The sequence below is a fragment of the Poromitra crassiceps genome (genome assembly GCF_964638095.1).
Source record: "Poromitra crassiceps genome assembly, chromosome: 6".
NCBI lineage: Eukaryota > Metazoa > Chordata > Actinopteri > Beryciformes > Melamphaidae > Poromitra > Poromitra crassiceps.
Genome location: NC_139627.1, coordinates 35,997,952 through 36,015,829, shown reverse-complemented (window position 1 = coordinate 36,015,829; position 17,878 = coordinate 35,997,952). Strand labels below are relative to the sequence as shown.

Sequence of the window (17,878 nt, the reverse complement as noted above, 5' to 3'; positions counted from 1 at the left end):
ACATGTCTGTGTCTCTCCCTCTTTCTAGGAGTGTTTTGAGTCTCTGCTGAGTATCCTTCACTGGAGCTGGACCACATTGGTACTGGGTGTGGAGGAGCTGCGAGGCCTGAAGGGCTTCCAGTACACAGCCACCCTGCTGGACCTGGAGAGGCTGCGCTTTGTTGGCACCTGCTGCCTCCGCCTGCTCAGGGTCTACATCTGTGAGATCTTCCCCATCTCTGGTAGGATCACACAGACCCTAATGAAATGGCATTTTAGCCTGGGAAAATCATTGTCTGTGGAAATGGAAATAGGGCTGTCCTGAATACCATTTTTCTGGGCTTCGAAGCTTCAGTGAGAAGTATGTGAATTCAGAAAACAGACAGAATTACTGACAAATTTTTGTCTAGTGTCCACCGGGCTGTTTTGGAACATAACATTGGTGGAGAGGCAGAAACACAGACAGCAGCCTAGCTTCACTCATAATGGAGCTACTTCAGAGAAACAAACAAGTTGAATTCACTTGAACACATTATGCTCACATTGGCTTGAAAATGGTAAAGAATGTGTAGTTTCTTCTTTCTCTACATTTTCACAACACTTCTTTTTTAACGTTGAGCACGCACACTTCTCATTTGAATGTGCGTTTGTCACCCGGCGTTCCGGTTGAATAGAGTTTGCTGTGTTTTAGCACTGTGATTGGCTCGAAGGTCCAAACACCGCCCAGCCATCTCATGAAGTGACACCTCACATTATTTGACTGTGGATGATCTGCCCTCGGCTGCACTGTGGGGGGAAAATACAACAACAACCAAGCTTTTGAATACTGATTTGGATGCCAGTTACCATGGCAACGGTCAAACTTTTGAATCATTCGAGTCAGCCCTAGAAATTACAACTAAAAAAGAAAGTATGTGTTTTTATGTCTTTGGCTAACAAAATGTTAATACATTTACAGACCAGGATCCCCCGCATTATATGTTAGAGTTATGATGATGAACTTCATGTAGTTCAAAATGGATGTATTTGAATAGAACTCTTCAGTTAGAGGGTACATCCTGACTATATCCTACTGTCGCTCTGTTGTTTGGGTTCCAGCCAGCACCAAGGCTGTAGTGGACGAGTCAAGCAAGCTGGCAGAGTGTGTGGGGAAGACGCGCAGCCTCCTGAAGAAGATCCTGTCAGAAGGCATGGACAACTGCCTGACCAAGCTGGACAACGACCCCCAGGGCTACTTGTCGCAGCCTCTCACCCTGCTGGAGGCTGTGCTGCAGGAGTGCCACAACACCTTCACCGCCTGCTTCCACTCCTTCTACCCCACCCCGGCTCTGCAGTGGGCCTGCCTGTGTGACCTACTCAACTGCCTGGACCAGGTCAGATAGAGAGCCACGGGCAGACCACCTCATTTTCCTTTAGAAGTAGTTTGGAATTCAATGCCAAAGGATGGTTTAGAGTGCTTTAAAATGGTGTAGTAATCATTGCTTTTATAAATGGTTTAGATTACACATTCTCTACTACATACTTTTACTTTACATTTTAGGCATTTAGTTGACACTAGTTGGGTTTCCATCCAAAGGTATCGCAAATCTTAATCGAATTTTCAGAAAGTCTGCAAAAGAAAATGTGAAATGCGCGTTTCCATCCGCTGCTATTATGCAAATTATAGAGCTGTCAATCACCTTGTGTCTGAGGCTGTCTGCCTCTGCTGATCAGCTGCTAGACCCGATACGTGCCATGTTGGCAACAACCAAACTCTATTAAACACATCTAACGTTATTCATCAAGTTTCTTGATGATCTACAAGTCAAGTACCGGTAGGTACAAAGGTACCATAAAATGCAATTTCTGGATTAGGCTACCAGGTGCTGCTCTTCAACTCTGCAAGCAAAACATAGTCCACGGAGCAGAGTTAGTAAGTGAATACAATTTCATTCAATTCTAGAAGTGAGTCACCTTAAAGTTAATATCCCAGTCTTCTTCTGTTTAAACACCATGGCGAGCAGTCTAAAAAGTGTGCTGCTATTTACCATGATTTACCTTAGGTGTGTAGCCCTATTGATTAGGCTATGCCGACATGTCATGCTTTGCAGTGATCAAGGCAAACTGCTGGGTTTTTAAATGGAGAGACAACGGAATATCGCTTAATCTGTTTCCACTGCACTTATCGCATTTTACTTTTATCGATACACCCGACTTTTCCACCTCCGTCAAGCGTGAAAACTTTTTTGCGGTATTTGGAGGTATTTTAGAATTTTGCAGCATTTCCAGTTTCTTTATGCGCAAATCGAAATTTTGCATAAAAACAGGTGGATGGAAACCCGACTACCGTACTCTTACCCAGAGTGACATACTAATGAGCGTAACAGTAGATTACGCCTAAAGTATTAGAAAATACAAACATCCAATAGTAAAGAGCACAAAGGCCATAGCAATATTTCATGTGACTTACAGCGGTTCCCAACCTTTTTTGGCTGTGACCCCACTTTGACGTCACAAAAGTCTAGGGACCCCAGACATTAAAATGTCGGTACAACAGGGGTAATACCATCAGTGACATCATCAGTGATATCATCAATGATGTTACATGTAACAGTATGCTGACTTTTTGGTCAGAATTTTGACTTTAATCTGAGAATTCTGACTTTACAAACAGAATGCTGACTTTTTTTTAAATCAGAATTCTGACTTTAATCTAAGAATTTTGACTTTAATCTCAGAATTTTGACTTTAATCTCAGAATTCTGACTTTTTCCTCAAGATTCTGACATTAAACTCAGAATTCTGACTTTAAATCTCAGAAGTCTTCTGACTTTTTTCTCATCTCAGACTTCTGCCTTTTTTCATAATTCTGACTTTAATCTCAGAAGTCTTCTGACTTTTCTGTTAATATGACTTGTTGGCACCTCTATACTATTCTTTACGGTACCCATGATGCTGTGCTGGCTGCGCGCCATGATGACGTGTTATGTTGTGTGCCGGGAGCGGCGAGTTGTCATGCTGTTGAGAGCGCAAAAGTAAACAAACTGATATTAAATAAACGTCTCATTATTGAGTTAACATGGTAGCAGAGGATGGTTGCCTCTAATAACTACAGACTGCCTCCGACATTCGACGAGGGAAAGTCGTACGAAAACTGGAAAAGTGAAGTGGAAATGTGGAGACGGGTGACGGACCTGACATTAAACTCAGAATTCTAACTTTATTTTCAGAATTCTGACTTTAATCTCAAAATCCTGATGTAAACTCAGAACTCAAATAAATTTCACATGGCCTGAATAATCTTTGGTAGTTTTGAATTATGTCTGGTGTAAAAAAAAAAATCAGTGTTGGTAACCACTGCTTTAGAATGAACATAATAAGGGAGAAGTGTTAGAAAAAGGATCAAATAAGAGCTTCAGTCTTGTCCTCCCTGTATTTCAGGATATTGCTGAGGCCAACTTTCGCACATCCAGCAGCCGCCTGCTGGCAGCAGTAATGTCAGCTCTCTGCAACACCTCGGTTAAGCTGACGTCCATCCTGCCCATCGCATATGATGGGGAAGTGCTGCTGCGTTCACTGGTCAAACAAGTCAGCACAGAGAATGACTCGGCCCTCGCCCACCGCTTCCCCCTGCTGGTGGCCCACATGGAGAAACTCAGCCATGTGAGTACAGTAGCAAGCACGTTTTTGCTCATCACTCAACATTGGGTGTGTCACACCACTCCTAATGATGAATACCTGCCTGAGGCTGCTGTCAGTGGCCCAGGAAATTATTTAAAGATGCAAGATTTCAATGAACCCTGAGAACATGGATGCCTGTGACCAAAAGCTGCCCCATTGTTCACGAAATAACCAAGACAAGTTAGATAAGGCTCATTACAGTGATATCATATTTGTGCTCTCTTTCACTCTTTCTCAGACGGAGGAGAACCTGATGGGCATGACCAGTTTCCGGGAGGTACTGGAAAAGATGCTGGTGATTGTGGTGCTGCCGGTGAGGAAGAGTCTGAGAAAGGAGTTGGAGCTCTTCTCTCCACACCTTGTCTCGAACACCTGCGGCCTGCTGGCCTCCATCGTCTCTGAGCTCACCGCTTCTGCTCTGGGCTCTGAGGTAACACCCCCCCGCACGCACACATCCACCATACTCAAATGTCCTTGAGCAAAGCACTGAGTCCATACCAGCTCTCCTCTGTAGCTGACCATGCACTGTTTTTGAGGGGGGCAACAGAAAGACAATTTCCCTATGGAGATCAATCAATCACATAATGTATTATCTTGCATGCACAGAAACAGTCATCTGTACTGTCTCTTCAGATTTTATTTGCAACCGCTGTTGCCTCTGTGCTGGGCATGTTCACAAATTATTTCCCCCTGCAACATTCAGTTCTATTTTTGGATGAGCTTGGAACACAATTGAATCAACCTCCAATTGTGTCCAATCAAATTAGATGTTGCTTGGTCCTCAAAGTACAGCCATACTACAGGGTGTGGATGGTCATTCATGATGAGATCTGTTTGGCCAGAATGCAAGCTTTTCCTCATTCCTTTCCCCTCCTTTCTTCCTCATTCCAAATCTCCCCACTTATAGCTGTATTGTTCTCAATTAGCCGTGTCAAAGGGCCAACTCATGCTTGGCAGCAGGCTGTGTCTTCACTGTTGCCAAACAACATGGAACAAAAAGGGGATTGGATTGTGTGCATTGTTTTGACGGGATGCTGAGTCATGAAGGGGGTGGGATAAGCCCTGTGTCGATGTCGGTCTCTTTCATTCTTCTTTCAACTATCGCTCCATCACTCTCTGCATTCACACGCATACCCATTTACTGCAGTCTGGACTCTTGGCTCCTATTGCTATAGCAACTGTCACAGGCTGATGTCTTGATGACAGCCCCAGCCGTCACTGTGTCTGTCTCCCCAGTCTGTTGTCACGGAAACATTACAACTATTCTTTTCTAGAGAACTGGATATCCCGATGTGTTTGTCTGATACAATTTACACTCGAAACTGTCAATCCTTTCCTCCCTGTTGTGTTTGTCTCTAAAGCATAGCAAACACATTTGTTATGTACAGCAATATTTGAAATTACCTGCTGCTGTGTTTTCCCCCCTTTGTCCTCAATATTGCCACCTGGTGGTATACACGCTGCTTTAATTGCAGGGTGACCATTAGGCCTATATAGAGCACATGGAACTTAATGTATGCTCAGCATTGCCGTTTTTACTAATATCTGGAATAAAACTTCATTGTATATCTGCTGGACCTCCTCAAATATTTTTAGCAGCCCTAATATTTACATGATAGGTTTTTAGTATTTCACTACAAGCCTGTATGTGTCTTTGCTCATCAGGTGGATGGGTTGAACTCGCTGCACTCTGTGAAGGCAAGTCCCAACCGTTTCACCAAAACGAGCCAGGGCCGGAGCTGGAACACGGGCAATGGCTCTCCTGATGCCATCTGTCTGACAGTGGACAAGCCCGGCGTGGTGCTGGTGGGCTTCTGTGTCTACGGAGGAGGGGGCATCCACGAGTACGAACTGGAGGTGCTCGCTGATGACGTAAGTGAGATTGTACATCAATTTCAGATTACATGCAATTACATTTTACATGCCCTCTCTTGTTGTGTCACTACTTTTACCAGTTTTCAGCCTTTGGCATTTTGCCATTTCCTACTCTTTTTTTTTTTTTTCTCTCCTTCTAGGCCCAGACTGAGCACCATGGGGATTCGGTACATTCCCACAGGTGGACGTCTCTAGAGCTGGTGAAGGGTACTTACAGCACTGATGACTCCCCCACTGATATTGCTGAGATCCGCCTAGACAAAGCAGTGCCATTCAAGGTACATAGGATCTCAACGACAATACACATCTGGTTTGCCATAGAGACACAACTATTAGCATGTGACACATCTGTTGAACTCGTATTGCAGGAAGGGGTGAAGTATGCCGTCCGCCTGCGAAACTATGGCAGCAGGACAGCCAATGGGGACGGCGGTATGACCACGGTGCAATGCTCTGATGGTGTGTCCTTCACCTTCAGCACCTGCAGCTTGAGCAGCAACGGGACCAACCAGACCAGAGGACAGATCCCACAGATTCTCTACTACAGGTACACACCAACACAGCATCGTATAATGTCTTATATTAACTCATTGAGTGCCAGCCACTTTTGGAAAACGGATGCTCCCAGTGCCAGAGTTTCAGAGCGTTTTCAGTGATTTCTCGAGGCCCACAGAATATTGTGTGATATTACTATGTAAACACCGAACACGCCCAAAGAACGATGAGACTCTCTTCTATCATCAGCAAAAAAAAGTTTATTGATATCATTTTCCGTTCTTTAGTTATCAGCCGGAGAAGATAGGTTGATTTCACCAAAAACAGACGTTTCCATCTAGAAGCTGAGATAATGAGCCTTTTGTGAAATGAAGCATTTCAAGCAAATCACTGACTCTGAAGCTAATATTTTCTGACCTGAAACATCTGAACAGTAATTTCCTTCAATAAAACAGCACCCCCACCCCCCTCAACTCCAAACTCCTCCTCCGTGGGAGTGTCTCTGGTGGCTCTGCTCGCTCTGCTGCGTGTGTCAGGCGAGTCTCTGCTGCCTGCTATGGCAGGCTCTGCTGCCTGCGGATCCACGTTCGGATGGCGGCCGCTCGTCGGGGGAGTCTGGATCGGGCTCGCTGATTGGATCGGATTGGCTGCTGTTCGCAGCTAACGTTAGCTCCAGCCAGAGCAATCTGTGCCGCTCTGGCTCATGCATCGGTTTCTCTTTCATCACGGCTTTTTCTGCTGTTTTTCCTCAACTTTCTCTAATCTGGAGAGCACTGTCGCCACCTAATGGGTCCGTAAAATAGGTTATACACCTTCAATAGCTCCAATATTTTTACAGGAGATGCATGAGGCTTTGATCCACGTCCCACCGTCAAAAAACGCATTTGCCGTCTTTAGACGTCATTGGCACTCTACGTTACTATTTGATTTGACGTCGTTCGACGTCATTGGCACTCAATGAGTTAATGTCTCAAGGGTTTGTCTCTTTCTGATTTGCGTTTGTCTCCTGGCTGTAGGAGTGAGTACGATGGGGACCTCCAGTCCCAGCTGCTGAGCAAAGCCAATGAGGAGGACAAGAACTGCAGCCGAGCTCTGTCTATGGTCAGCGCTGTGGTCAGAGCTGCCAAGGACCTTCTGCACAGGGCGTTTGCTGTGGATGGTAAGACCAAGAAACATACAACTGTATTCCAAAGTAGCCCGGTGGGTTAGTTGCAGGTAGTTAACTTACTTAAAGCTGACCCCCTGCAGAAATGTTTGATCAAATCTGTTGTCATGCTTTTATCCATGTCCCTTGTTGTCTCCAGCGGAAGACATTCCCGAGCTACTAAGCTCCTCCAGCCTCTTCTCCATGCTGCTTCCCCTCATTCTGGCCTACATTGGCCCCGTGGCTGCATCTGTACCCAAGGTAACAGAACACACAGGAAGTAGGACTGTAAGCCTTCCTCTTTCAGTGTTCTTCTAAATTGCCACACTCTGATGTGGGCTTGTAGTGAAATGTCCCTCCCCTTCCTCCTCCAGGCTGCAGTTGAAGTCTTTGGCTTGGTTCAAGAGCTGCTACCTGCCGTCTCTGCCCTCAACCAGAAATACGCCCCACCCACCTTTAATCCCAACCAGTCAACGGACAGTACCACAGGCAACCAGCCTGAGCAGGGCCTATCAGCTTGCACCACCTCCAGCCACTACTCTGTGATCGAGAGTGACCACCCTTACAAGCAAGCTGGAGTCACACAATACAGGGTAAGGTATAGCTTGGCATACTACCTGATTAGCAAGTCTCCTGCACCCCAAAAAGAGCAATTCTGAAAGAAAAGCGACATAAATATAATTTTAGTTTTGGTCTGCCCTCCTCAGGTATCATTCCCTGACTGTGTCCGCTGGACCACCATTGAGTTTGACCCTCAGTGTGGCACTGCCCAGCCAGAGGATGTCCTACGCCTGCTCATCCCTAGCCGCGTCCTCCACATGTCTGGCTTGGGCAAACCTCTGGCCCATGACACCATCAACACCTGGACTGAGCTCAAGAAGTTCTCTGGCGCCACAGGCTGGCCAACCACTGTCCTGGTTCTGCCAGGTAAGAAAGGCCAAGCAGTTCAAACTTGCCTTCGTTGGCCATGCAGCTTCATAAGACCAAAATGGGTAACTGAAATACACAATTAACCTGAAGTTTATACATGTATTTGTGTAATATTTATGATGAAATCTGAAGCTGTATATTGCAGCATACATACATACATATTGGAAAAAACGGACATTGCAATATATTTAGTTTCTGCAATATATATTAGGATACATGAATTTGCACCAATTTTCATATACTGTATGTACATACATGAGTAAAGAAAACAATTGAGTTTGCCAGTGACACCTTTCTAAACCCATCAACCAGGAAGTTTCATGCAGATAAATATTTTGGTTCATTGAACTTAATTATCCTCATGTGTGTTTTAATCTGCTTAATTCTGCTTTACTAAGCCACCTGCCACAGCGAACAGCAACTAGTGTAGCCATGATTACTTAGAGAAATCTGCCTACCTGTGTCTCCGTGCTTCTGCAGTTGTGTTTTTTTTCCTGTGGTTTCCACTTTCAGGAAATGAAGTTCTCTTCTCACTGGAAACGGCCTCTGATTATGTGAAAGATGAGAAGGCCTGCTTCTATGGCTTCAAGTGTGTGGCTGTGGGATATGAATTCAACCCCGGGCCTGATGAGGTAGAGACACTCAAATCTATTCTGCTCTCTCTGGATAATGATTGCTTGCGTCTGAGAGGCATGATTAGGTGTGTGTATGTTTTGTGTCTGTCCAGGGAGGAAAAACATTGAATGTTGCGATACCATTTTGACTAAGTGGTGTTGTGTGTATTTAAGGGCATCATCCAGCTAGAGAAGGAGTTGGCTTATTTGGGCAGTGTGTGTGCTGCAGCTCTGATGAAGAAAGACCTGGCTCTGCCTATTGGTAAGAAAACAGGAAATTGGGAATTTCCCTGCCTGGAAATGACTTGAACTGATTTCATCCTGCATGACATCTTGACTAAATCATTCATTTATGATTGATTTTTAGGCAATGAATTGGAGGAGGATCTTGAGATTCTTGAGGAAGCCTCTCTTCAGGTATGTCATCTGCTGTGTTCTGACATTATCTTTAGGAATCACATCGGGTCTTGCAAAAAATATTTTCTATCTCTTCAACATTTTTGTCTTCTGTCCTTTCTCTCGCCCTTTGCCAGGTATGCAAGTCCCACTCAGGGATTCTGGGGAAGGGTCTGGCTTTGTCTCACTCTCCCACCATCCTGGAGGCCCTGGAGGGCAATCTGCCCCTGCACCTCCAAACCAATGAGCACTCTTTCCTGGAGGACTTCATCACCTGTTTACAGACCTCCAGTGGAGGACGTCTGGCTAGGTAAGACTTTCTGCAGTGTATGTCCAACCAAATCTCAGCTTCAGTCAGGTTTTGATCGGTTATTCTCATCGGAGATCGTAATAAACTAGACATTTATTATCTTGTGTTTCTGTCTCTGTCCTCTTTGCTCCGTCCAGGTGGCTGCAGCCAGACTCATATGCAGACCCTCAGAAGACATCTCTGATCCTGAACAAAGATGACATACGCTGTGGATGGCCAACCACCGTTGCCGTGCAGACCAAAGACCAGTATGGAGACGTAGTGCATGTTCCTAACATGAAGGTCAGGATGATGGCTTTAGCTTCTCTGCTGCCGCCAACTCTCGAGTGATTTTATTAAATATTTTAGAGAATTTACCGTAAATTCCGGACTATAAGCCGCGGCTTTTTTCCCGTTTTTTGGCCCCTGCGGCTTATATAACGGTGCGTCTTATCTATGGATTTTTTCAGAAAAAAAAAAAAAAATACAAATAAAATCTCTCTTTTTTAGCACTCTTTCTAACTATAAATCCACTTCTGTTTTAATTTCCTCTCTTGCCCTCTTTTCACCACACCGCGGACACTGTGTGCACTGTAAAAATAAACAACGGTGGTGTTGTGTTATGTTGTTTTGTTGAAATGTTACGGTAATACGGTAAATGGGAGCTTCCTCAAACAGCCATCCCGACAATCCCCTCTGTGCGTGACCACTTACATATGGTAATTACGGTAAGCAAACGGCCACTCGGCCATCAACTCCCTCCCCCGACTACCAGGAGAAAATCACAAACTTCGGCGAATTCACACAAAGGAAGATCAAGGAATATTCCATCGAACCGGAGCAGATCATAAATATGGATGAAGTGCCTTTGACGTTCGACCTGCCACTCACTCGGACTGTTAACAAGAAGCGCCCTGGAGGATTCTTTCACCAAAAAAAAGCTTTGCTCGTTCTCGACAGCATGAGAACGAGCAGTAGAAGCAACACTCTCACTTACCATGGGGAAGGTACGCAGAAATTCACACGAGGCAGCTTTCAAGTTGAAAGCAGTCAATCTCGCATTAAAAGAGGGAAACAGAGCAGCCGCGCGTAACCTGGGCATCGATGAGTCAATGGTGAGGCGTTGGACGGTGCAGCAGGAGGAACTGTCTCAGCACGGAATATTATAGGAGTGTGAAAACATCCACAATCACCAACGGGTTCCAAAACGCTGGACTGCTGCGGGATGAAGAGAATGACGCCGCCACAGCTGGCGCTGAGGGCCGTCAGAGGCTTCAGAGGCTGTTCGATGCCGACAGTGATGAAGAGGAGTTCGTTGGTTTTGAGTGACAATGAAGGAGAGAGGAGAGTGGTTGACGAAGCCACCCTGAACCTGTTCGTTTCCGACACTGAAGATGAGGACTTTGGTGGTTTCAGTACGCAGGAAGAAGAGGAAGACGAGGATTAGTGACTTGACTTCTCTGGTTACAGGTTTGCTGCACATATAGCCTATTGTTGTGTGATTTTGTCTGGGGATTAGTGACCTGACTTTTGTTTTGTTTTGTTGAAATGTTAATAAATGGGAGCTTCCCCAAACAGCCATCGCTTTCCCGACATTCCTCTCTGTGCACGAACCCTTTCATATGGTAATTAAACATCAAAACACCCGCGGCTTATAGACCGGTGCGGCTTATAGAAGAAAAAAATAGTCAATTTTGGTCCCGCGGCTTATAGACCGGTGCGTCTTATAGTCCGGAATTTACGGTAAGTGAAATAATCTTATTTTATTAGGCCCACATAAGAGTCAAATATCCTTAGTAGTGTCATGGAGTTGCCTACTCACCACTGTATCACTATCATACATCTAACCTGTGTTCCTTCTCTGCTTTGTGTGCTTTTATGTGAAGCACTTTGAATTGCCTCTGTGTATGAAATGTGCTATACAAATAAACTTGACTTGACTTGACTTTGTGTCCAGGTGGAGGTGAAGGCCGTGCCTGTTTCACAGAAGAAGTCTGTGCAGCCGGAGAATATGAAGAAGCTGCAGCGGCTGCCTGGAAGCTCCTCCCCTCCCTCCTCTGGCACTGACTTAACCTTTGGAGGTCTGCCCATGCCCAAGCTGGAGGCCACCTACGAGCCCATGATTGTCAAAGAGGCTCGATATATTGCTATCACCATGATGAAGGTCAGTGGGTTTTTATATATTTTATTTTTTAGTCGATTCTTTATTGTGAATGATCTCCTGTTTGGAAAAAGATGCAAGCTGAGTAAATGTGTTATTGAGAGAGCATCTGGATGTCGCTCTTGTCGTCGTCATTGTAAAATCGCACTACATTTTTCTAGGTCAGTGTTTTGGATGTTGTTAGCTCAATGCTTCTTCTCCTCGCCATTTTCTAGGCTTATGAGAACTACTCCTTTGAAGAGCTCCGCTTTGCTTCCCCCACCCCAAAGAGGTAAGAGAGATAATGCAGAAGCAAAACACGTGTTTCAGTGAGATACGATCTACTTATCATTTTCCTTGCTCTCAGACCCAGTGAGAACATGCTGATTCGTGCCAACACTGATGGAACCTACAGTGCCAACTGGACTCCAGGGGCCGTAGGCCTCTATACCATCCATGTCACCATTGATGGCATTGAAATAGGCAAGTCAATGCAAACAGGTGTTACAACAGCCCTCCTGTCTGCTGAAGCATTTCTTACACAGTGAGGGAACACAATGGGTGTTCCATATTGCCTTCTTTTACAATATTCTATGTTAAAATCCTTTTTTCTGTAGATGCTGGTTTGGAAGTGGAAGTGAAAGACCCTCCCAAAGGCATGATCCCGCCTGGCACTCAGATGGTCAAACCAAAGGCTGAGCCTCAGCCTAGCAAGGTGAGGCTTTAGTTGGCTAAACACACATGAACATGTACATGAACAGCATGCATCAGCTTCCGATACGGCACAACAGAGAATAAAAATGACTCGCCCTGCCTTGAGAACCGGCCAGCACCAGTTCATAGTCACAGCCCTGCCTTGAGAACCTGCCAGCACCAGTTCATAGTCACAGCCCTGCCTTGAGAACCTGCCAGCACCAGTTCATAGTCACAGCCCTGCCTTGAGAACCTGCCAGCACCAGTTCATAGTCACAGCCCTGCCTTGAGAACCTGCCAGCACCAGTTCATAGTCACAGCCATCACTGCTGGTGTCTCAGCCCCGTGCTGCAGTGCGCAACTGTCGAGTGACTGCTTTCACTCTCAATGCAAAAACTCCAAGTAGGTGTCTGGTGATTGCATCAAACTGTTATTAAACGTGGTTCTGTGCCGGAGTTGCCACCTTTTTGTGAAGCTTTTGTCATTTGTGATTTTGTACCTTACAATGGGGAAACAAGCAACAACATGCGTGTGAAATCAGCACTGTGAAATTCCCTTCTGAACGTGTGCTACCTGACACCATGGAGACATGTAGAATGGGAAAACACGTTCGAAACCGAGTTCATCCAACTGGTACTTCTGAAAATAGAGCTCTTAATTTTTCCTCTTCTTTCGCTGGGCGTGTACGAACACGGAATGTGTGTGTGCGTGCGTGCGTGCGTGCGTGTGTGTGTGTGTGTGTGTGTGTGTGTGTGTGTGTGTGTGCGCGTGCGTGCGTGCGTGCGTGCGTGTGCGTGGGTTGATGCATGCAATCCCCCTCCATCAACATGTCCTGCTTCCTCCTCCTTCTGCACATCTTGTCTTCTTTTCTGCTCCTGCAGCTCACTGTCTCCCTGTCTCCCTCTGCTTCTCCCAGGTCCGCAAATTTGTGTCCAAGGACAGCGCAGGCCTGCGTGTGCGTAGTCACCCCTCCCTGCAGAGCGAACAGATAGGCATAGTGCAAGTCAATGGCACCATCACTTTCATTGACGAGGTAATTGATTCTAGACCAGGCAGAATAAAGCTGTTTTTTTTTTTTTTAAATAGACCAATCAGAGCAGTATCCACTTTTACACCCCATTTCCTGGTTTCCTCTTCTTTCAATCAGTGAGGGCAGAATCCTGAGAATAGAGTGCCACAGGAATGAGTCCTAAAACCCAGAAGTTAGCATGACCTGGTTCCCTCGTCTCAAAGTCAGTGGGTTTTTTGTATGGGAATTTTGGTTAGAGGCCTTGAGTTTTTGAAAGTGAGACCTTTGTGTTCAGCAAGGTAATCTTCACAAATTAACATTATTTTTTATTATTTTTAAGGTGTTTGCCGGCCAGCGATTTTTGGCGATTACATTTACGCTTAAAAAATCATAAAAGTGGTGTACCCTGGTGTTTTTAAGATGATCTTGCTGAACACAATTGTCTCAGTTTCATAAACTTCTGTTAACCACAGACCTTATGTCAGGCATCTAACCCAAATCCCCATACAATCCCAAGAGTAAAAAAGAAGTTCTCCAGCGCACACCAGGGTAGGAAAATAGACACTTTATTCACTTTTAGGCTACATTAAAAACAGGAAACAAGGCGAACAACGCATTTCACAAAGTGCTTCATCAGGTTCGCAATCCCGTTGACGTCCAGACGAGGGAACCCAGCGCAATGCTAACTTCCGGGCTGGCCTACAAAAATACATCATCCCTGCGGTACTCTATAGTAATCACAAGTATTTTATTTTAAAGTAATTTGGAGTCCTTTTGGCTTATATGTATCATAATATGCAATCACCTATCTCAGTAATGATTACTACTTCTCATCTAAGCTCACAGATTTGTTCCTTATCTTTAATTTTTCTTCATACCCTTGCAAGACACTCTGAGGCTACAGGAAAGGCATACAAACAACAAAGCACTCAAAGCATTTACTGGCATCTGTACACTACCATTATTTGCTGTGCGAGACATATTCAATACATGTCAACTTGCCAATCTTAGAATATGTCACTTGGCTCTGTGTGAAGAGCCCTGGATGTCAGCACACAGTATTTTCACTCCCACGCTCTCGTTAACAGCAGTGGTGACATTTTCTGTCCGTCTTCCCGGTGACCCGCTGTCATGCCCAGTTCCTGCCCTCTGATTGGACAGGCGTCTCTCCCGCAGCCTCAGAGGTGATCTGTGTGAGGGCTCCGCCCCCTCCTGTTTCCATAGTAACAGGAGGGCACGGCTGTGCTCTGCTCTGTTGCTTGTTTTCCCATAGATCCACAATGATGATGGTGTGTGGCTCAGGCTGAATGATGAAACAGTAAAGAAGTATGTTCCCAACATGAATGGGTACACTGAAGCATGGTGCCTCTCTTTTAACCAGCACCTGGGCAGGTCCCTCCTGGTCCCAGCCGACGTAAGTAGAAGGCCCCCCCCCTGAGCAGTCTCACTCAGTTGAATGGCAGAGGCCTCCTGCGCTGCTCATTTTGGGGAAAGCTCAGAGATCACCTCTCCCGTTTAATCCAGTGGGGAAAGACTACTAATGATTGTTTTCAAGCCCTCTCTACAGTTTGGCACCCATTCCCCAAATGTCCTTAAAGCATGGAAAATTGAGAACATCTTACTTTAGGGGTGTTCTCTTGCATGACGTGCCTATCTGAGCAACACTTAAGAGTATGAAGCTTTCACTATCAGACTGTGTAAAGGAGCTACAGCAGCAGGGAGCGAGCATGCATGTATTAACCCATGTGTTGAGGGTGGAAAGTTGATCATAACATGACCATCACATTTTTGGTTGGACAAAACACTTGTAAATGCACACATGCCTAGGTAGTATGTGGTCAGCGCATTGAAATGAATACCAATGCAGGAAATGACTGAAATGGGGAGAGGGTAGTAGATGAGCAATTTCAGCGTGTGGTTTGGTGGGTCCATCTGTACTGTTGAGTCCTCTTTTCCTCATCTCCTCTCACTCATAATTCACAAACACAGCAGACACAGCATGTGATCAATATTAAGGGCTTCTCTCACGTTTTGCTCCATGCCACAAAAACCACCAAAAGAGGCGGCCGGAAGCAAATCAGGAATTTGAGTGGTTATTTTAAAACATGCACATTTTCTCTCCATGGCCTCTCGCACTAATAAGGGCAGTTTGCTGAAGGAGAACAAATAGTATCAAGGTGGTTTTCTGTCATGAAGCAGAGTCACACAAAGCTTCAGTGGGAAATTGTACCTCTGCCACTCCACAATTCCAGCTTTGCATTGGGATGCTTAAGGTTCCAAGAGGCTTCCATGTATGGTCTCTGTCTGAACAGCATGACACTCTACATCATCCAAGTGGGGATTTTTTTGGGAAGTTTCTTTGTCTTTTTTTTCTTTTTCTTTGAAGAAATTGCTTGATGGTGATTTGAATCGTGGATTTAGGACATGTGACCCTAAAGTGTCCAAAAGTGAACTTCCAATCTCTTTCTCTATACCGCCTGCAAAATGCAAATGGGCTTTGTATCTTTTTTCTCTCAAATGCATTTGATCCTACTTTATGAAAAGTGTCCAAAGATTTGACATGCTTTGTCAGTGTTCCCACTAGTTCCTCATAGCCCCTCACATCCTGACCATGCCCCACAGCTTCACTAACAGGCCTGTCTGACACCAGTCAAATTCTCTCCCTGTTTTCTTCACTTTGTTCAAATAACCTGTCATTCCTGAAGAAACAAGATACAAATTGTTTTTCTTCCCCAAAAAATACATGAGCGCTTTCCCCCCTCCTGTTCTCTCTCTTCTATTGAGCCCGTCTACGCTTTCTTGACTGTCTCACAATGTGTTGCTCAGAATGTCTTTAATGCTAGCCAAGGAGTCAGGGATATCGCCTTTTTGTCCTGGACCCCCTTAACTATATTCCCACCACAGGTGAGTTGTATGGAGGAGAGATGTACAGTATATAGCTTGACTGCCCCATAGATTTTCATCACTATGTTATTTATACTTGTCCTCTTGAACCCCGTGTGATGTTGTAGACTTTCCCAAAGTGTTACAGTCAGGCATATGAGGTTGAACCACAGTTGCATGGTTGTTTGTTTGTTTCATTTTGACATCGTAATGGTGATGACGATTCAGAGACTACTGCTAGTCCCCTTAGACTCCCCTAGAGGTTATATCTGGAACTTCTAAGTCCTTTTTGCAACCTCGTCTTAAAGGTAGCTCTCCAAGTGTATGTTGCATGGGGGTGAAGAGACCAATGTCCAATTTGTTGCATGAGGTTTTGTTTGAAAGGGTTGACATGTCCTGTACAGTCCTGTATCCCTGTGTGTCATAGCATGCCTCCCTGTAAGATTATATGGAAGAAGTCACTCTTGCACTGAATTTGAGCAGATCTTTTGTCTACTGGCCATTTACCTCTTATCACTGCCAATGTTGGATCATGGATGTGTTGAATTATTATATTGTATCAATATTGCAGGTATTTTGATATGAAATTACATTGACATTATGTGTTGCTGATATAAATTCTGAATATCTGGATTCTGGAAATGCCCCAAGAATGTCATTGATTTGCCACTGATGAGGAAAGCACTTTAATGTGGCCTTATTTTCTGAACAGTGGCTTTCCTCTTTAAATCAGGACTTATCAACCCCCTTTATTTATCTTTGCAGTCTGTCGACATGTTTTGCCATCTTTAATCCATGCCCTTCCCTCTTTCAGGAGGCCAGGGGCCAGTCGGAGGAGAACGTAAAGGAGGTGAGCAGCCGCCCCTCCCATGAGGCCCCCATGCGGGAGCAGAGCAGGGCAGGGCAGGGCGGCGGCCCGGGGCTATATAAGGTAGTGAAGACCGGCCCCTCTGGTCACAACATCAGAAGCTGCCCAAACCTTAGGGGTATCCCCATTGGAATGTTAGTACTTGGGAACAAGGTCAAGGCCATAGGCGAGGTACGCACTCACCCCAAAGAAATGCATTGTGTTTTTTGTGGCTGCAGTTGATTTGTCTATTTAGATCACTTAAAGTACTATAATAAAGTACTGTAGTTCTTGTTGCTAGATTTTGCCCTTAATTTGCCAACGGGCAGAAATAAGTATTTTCTCTTCTTCATTTCTGAATTGAATTAAGTAGTATTTTTGAATCTAAAGATTGTAATTTCTCTTTCTAAGGCGAATACATGAGATGCTTCTGGGTGTGGGTGTGTGTTCACTTTTTGTTGAGGTTCTTTCTCTTTAATGAACTCCCCCTGGCTACAGGATGTTTACGTGCTTCCTTACTCATTTCAGTTTGTCTATAAATTAGTTGCAGTTTCAAGGTGTCTTTATTCAGCTGCCTCAAGACTTATCAATGGAAGGCCGATTCACATAATGCGGGAGCCATTTTGTGCCTTGACTCGACTGCATCTTTCTTACGCTCTTTTAACTCTTCTCTGATCAGACTTGGTACTTTGAACTCTCTAAACTGTCTTTGACCTGGTACTGAACCTCCCCTCTTTTGGACGTGACCTCTTACTGGCTGCTGTGGTGTGTCATGCTGTTCAATCATGTCCTCTCTGAGCCTGTACTGGAATGCCCTGTCTGGATCTGACCTTCACACACTAACACCTCCATCTATGTCTGTTTGTCCAAAATGATAATATTTCAGGGAGTTAAGAAAACACAACCCCATGCATTTACCTTTCA

General features: G+C 45.0%; 1 protein-coding gene across 1 annotated transcript in view; it reads left to right on the top strand.

Annotated features, from left to right (window-relative positions):
• mycbp2 (MYC binding protein 2) overlaps nucleotides 1-17,878 on the top strand; it is a gene marked incomplete at its 5' end in the record, with an annotated part of 109,694 nt that overhangs the window by 59,033 nt on the left and 32,783 nt on the right. Inside the window, 23 exons of the mRNA XM_083638997.1 lie at nucleotides 29-221; nucleotides 1,078-1,352; nucleotides 3,400-3,621; nucleotides 3,878-4,069; nucleotides 5,305-5,511; nucleotides 5,655-5,792; nucleotides 5,883-6,061; nucleotides 7,026-7,168; nucleotides 7,314-7,414; nucleotides 7,528-7,746; nucleotides 7,861-8,080; nucleotides 8,597-8,715; nucleotides 8,872-8,959; nucleotides 9,065-9,114; nucleotides 9,231-9,403; nucleotides 9,541-9,685; nucleotides 11,340-11,546; nucleotides 11,759-11,814; nucleotides 11,890-12,005; nucleotides 12,140-12,237; nucleotides 13,132-13,248; nucleotides 14,498-14,638; nucleotides 16,922-17,146. Of these exons, the coding sequence (XP_083495123.1) occupies nucleotides 29-221; nucleotides 1,078-1,352; nucleotides 3,400-3,621; nucleotides 3,878-4,069; nucleotides 5,305-5,511; nucleotides 5,655-5,792; nucleotides 5,883-6,061; nucleotides 7,026-7,168; nucleotides 7,314-7,414; nucleotides 7,528-7,746; nucleotides 7,861-8,080; nucleotides 8,597-8,715; nucleotides 8,872-8,959; nucleotides 9,065-9,114; nucleotides 9,231-9,403; nucleotides 9,541-9,685; nucleotides 11,340-11,546; nucleotides 11,759-11,814; nucleotides 11,890-12,005; nucleotides 12,140-12,237; nucleotides 13,132-13,248; nucleotides 14,498-14,638; nucleotides 16,922-17,146 (3,624 nt within the window). The remainder of the gene's footprint in view (nucleotides 1-28; nucleotides 222-1,077; nucleotides 1,353-3,399; nucleotides 3,622-3,877; nucleotides 4,070-5,304; nucleotides 5,512-5,654; nucleotides 5,793-5,882; nucleotides 6,062-7,025; nucleotides 7,169-7,313; nucleotides 7,415-7,527; nucleotides 7,747-7,860; nucleotides 8,081-8,596; nucleotides 8,716-8,871; nucleotides 8,960-9,064; nucleotides 9,115-9,230; nucleotides 9,404-9,540; nucleotides 9,686-11,339; nucleotides 11,547-11,758; nucleotides 11,815-11,889; nucleotides 12,006-12,139; nucleotides 12,238-13,131; nucleotides 13,249-14,497; nucleotides 14,639-16,921; nucleotides 17,147-17,878) is intronic.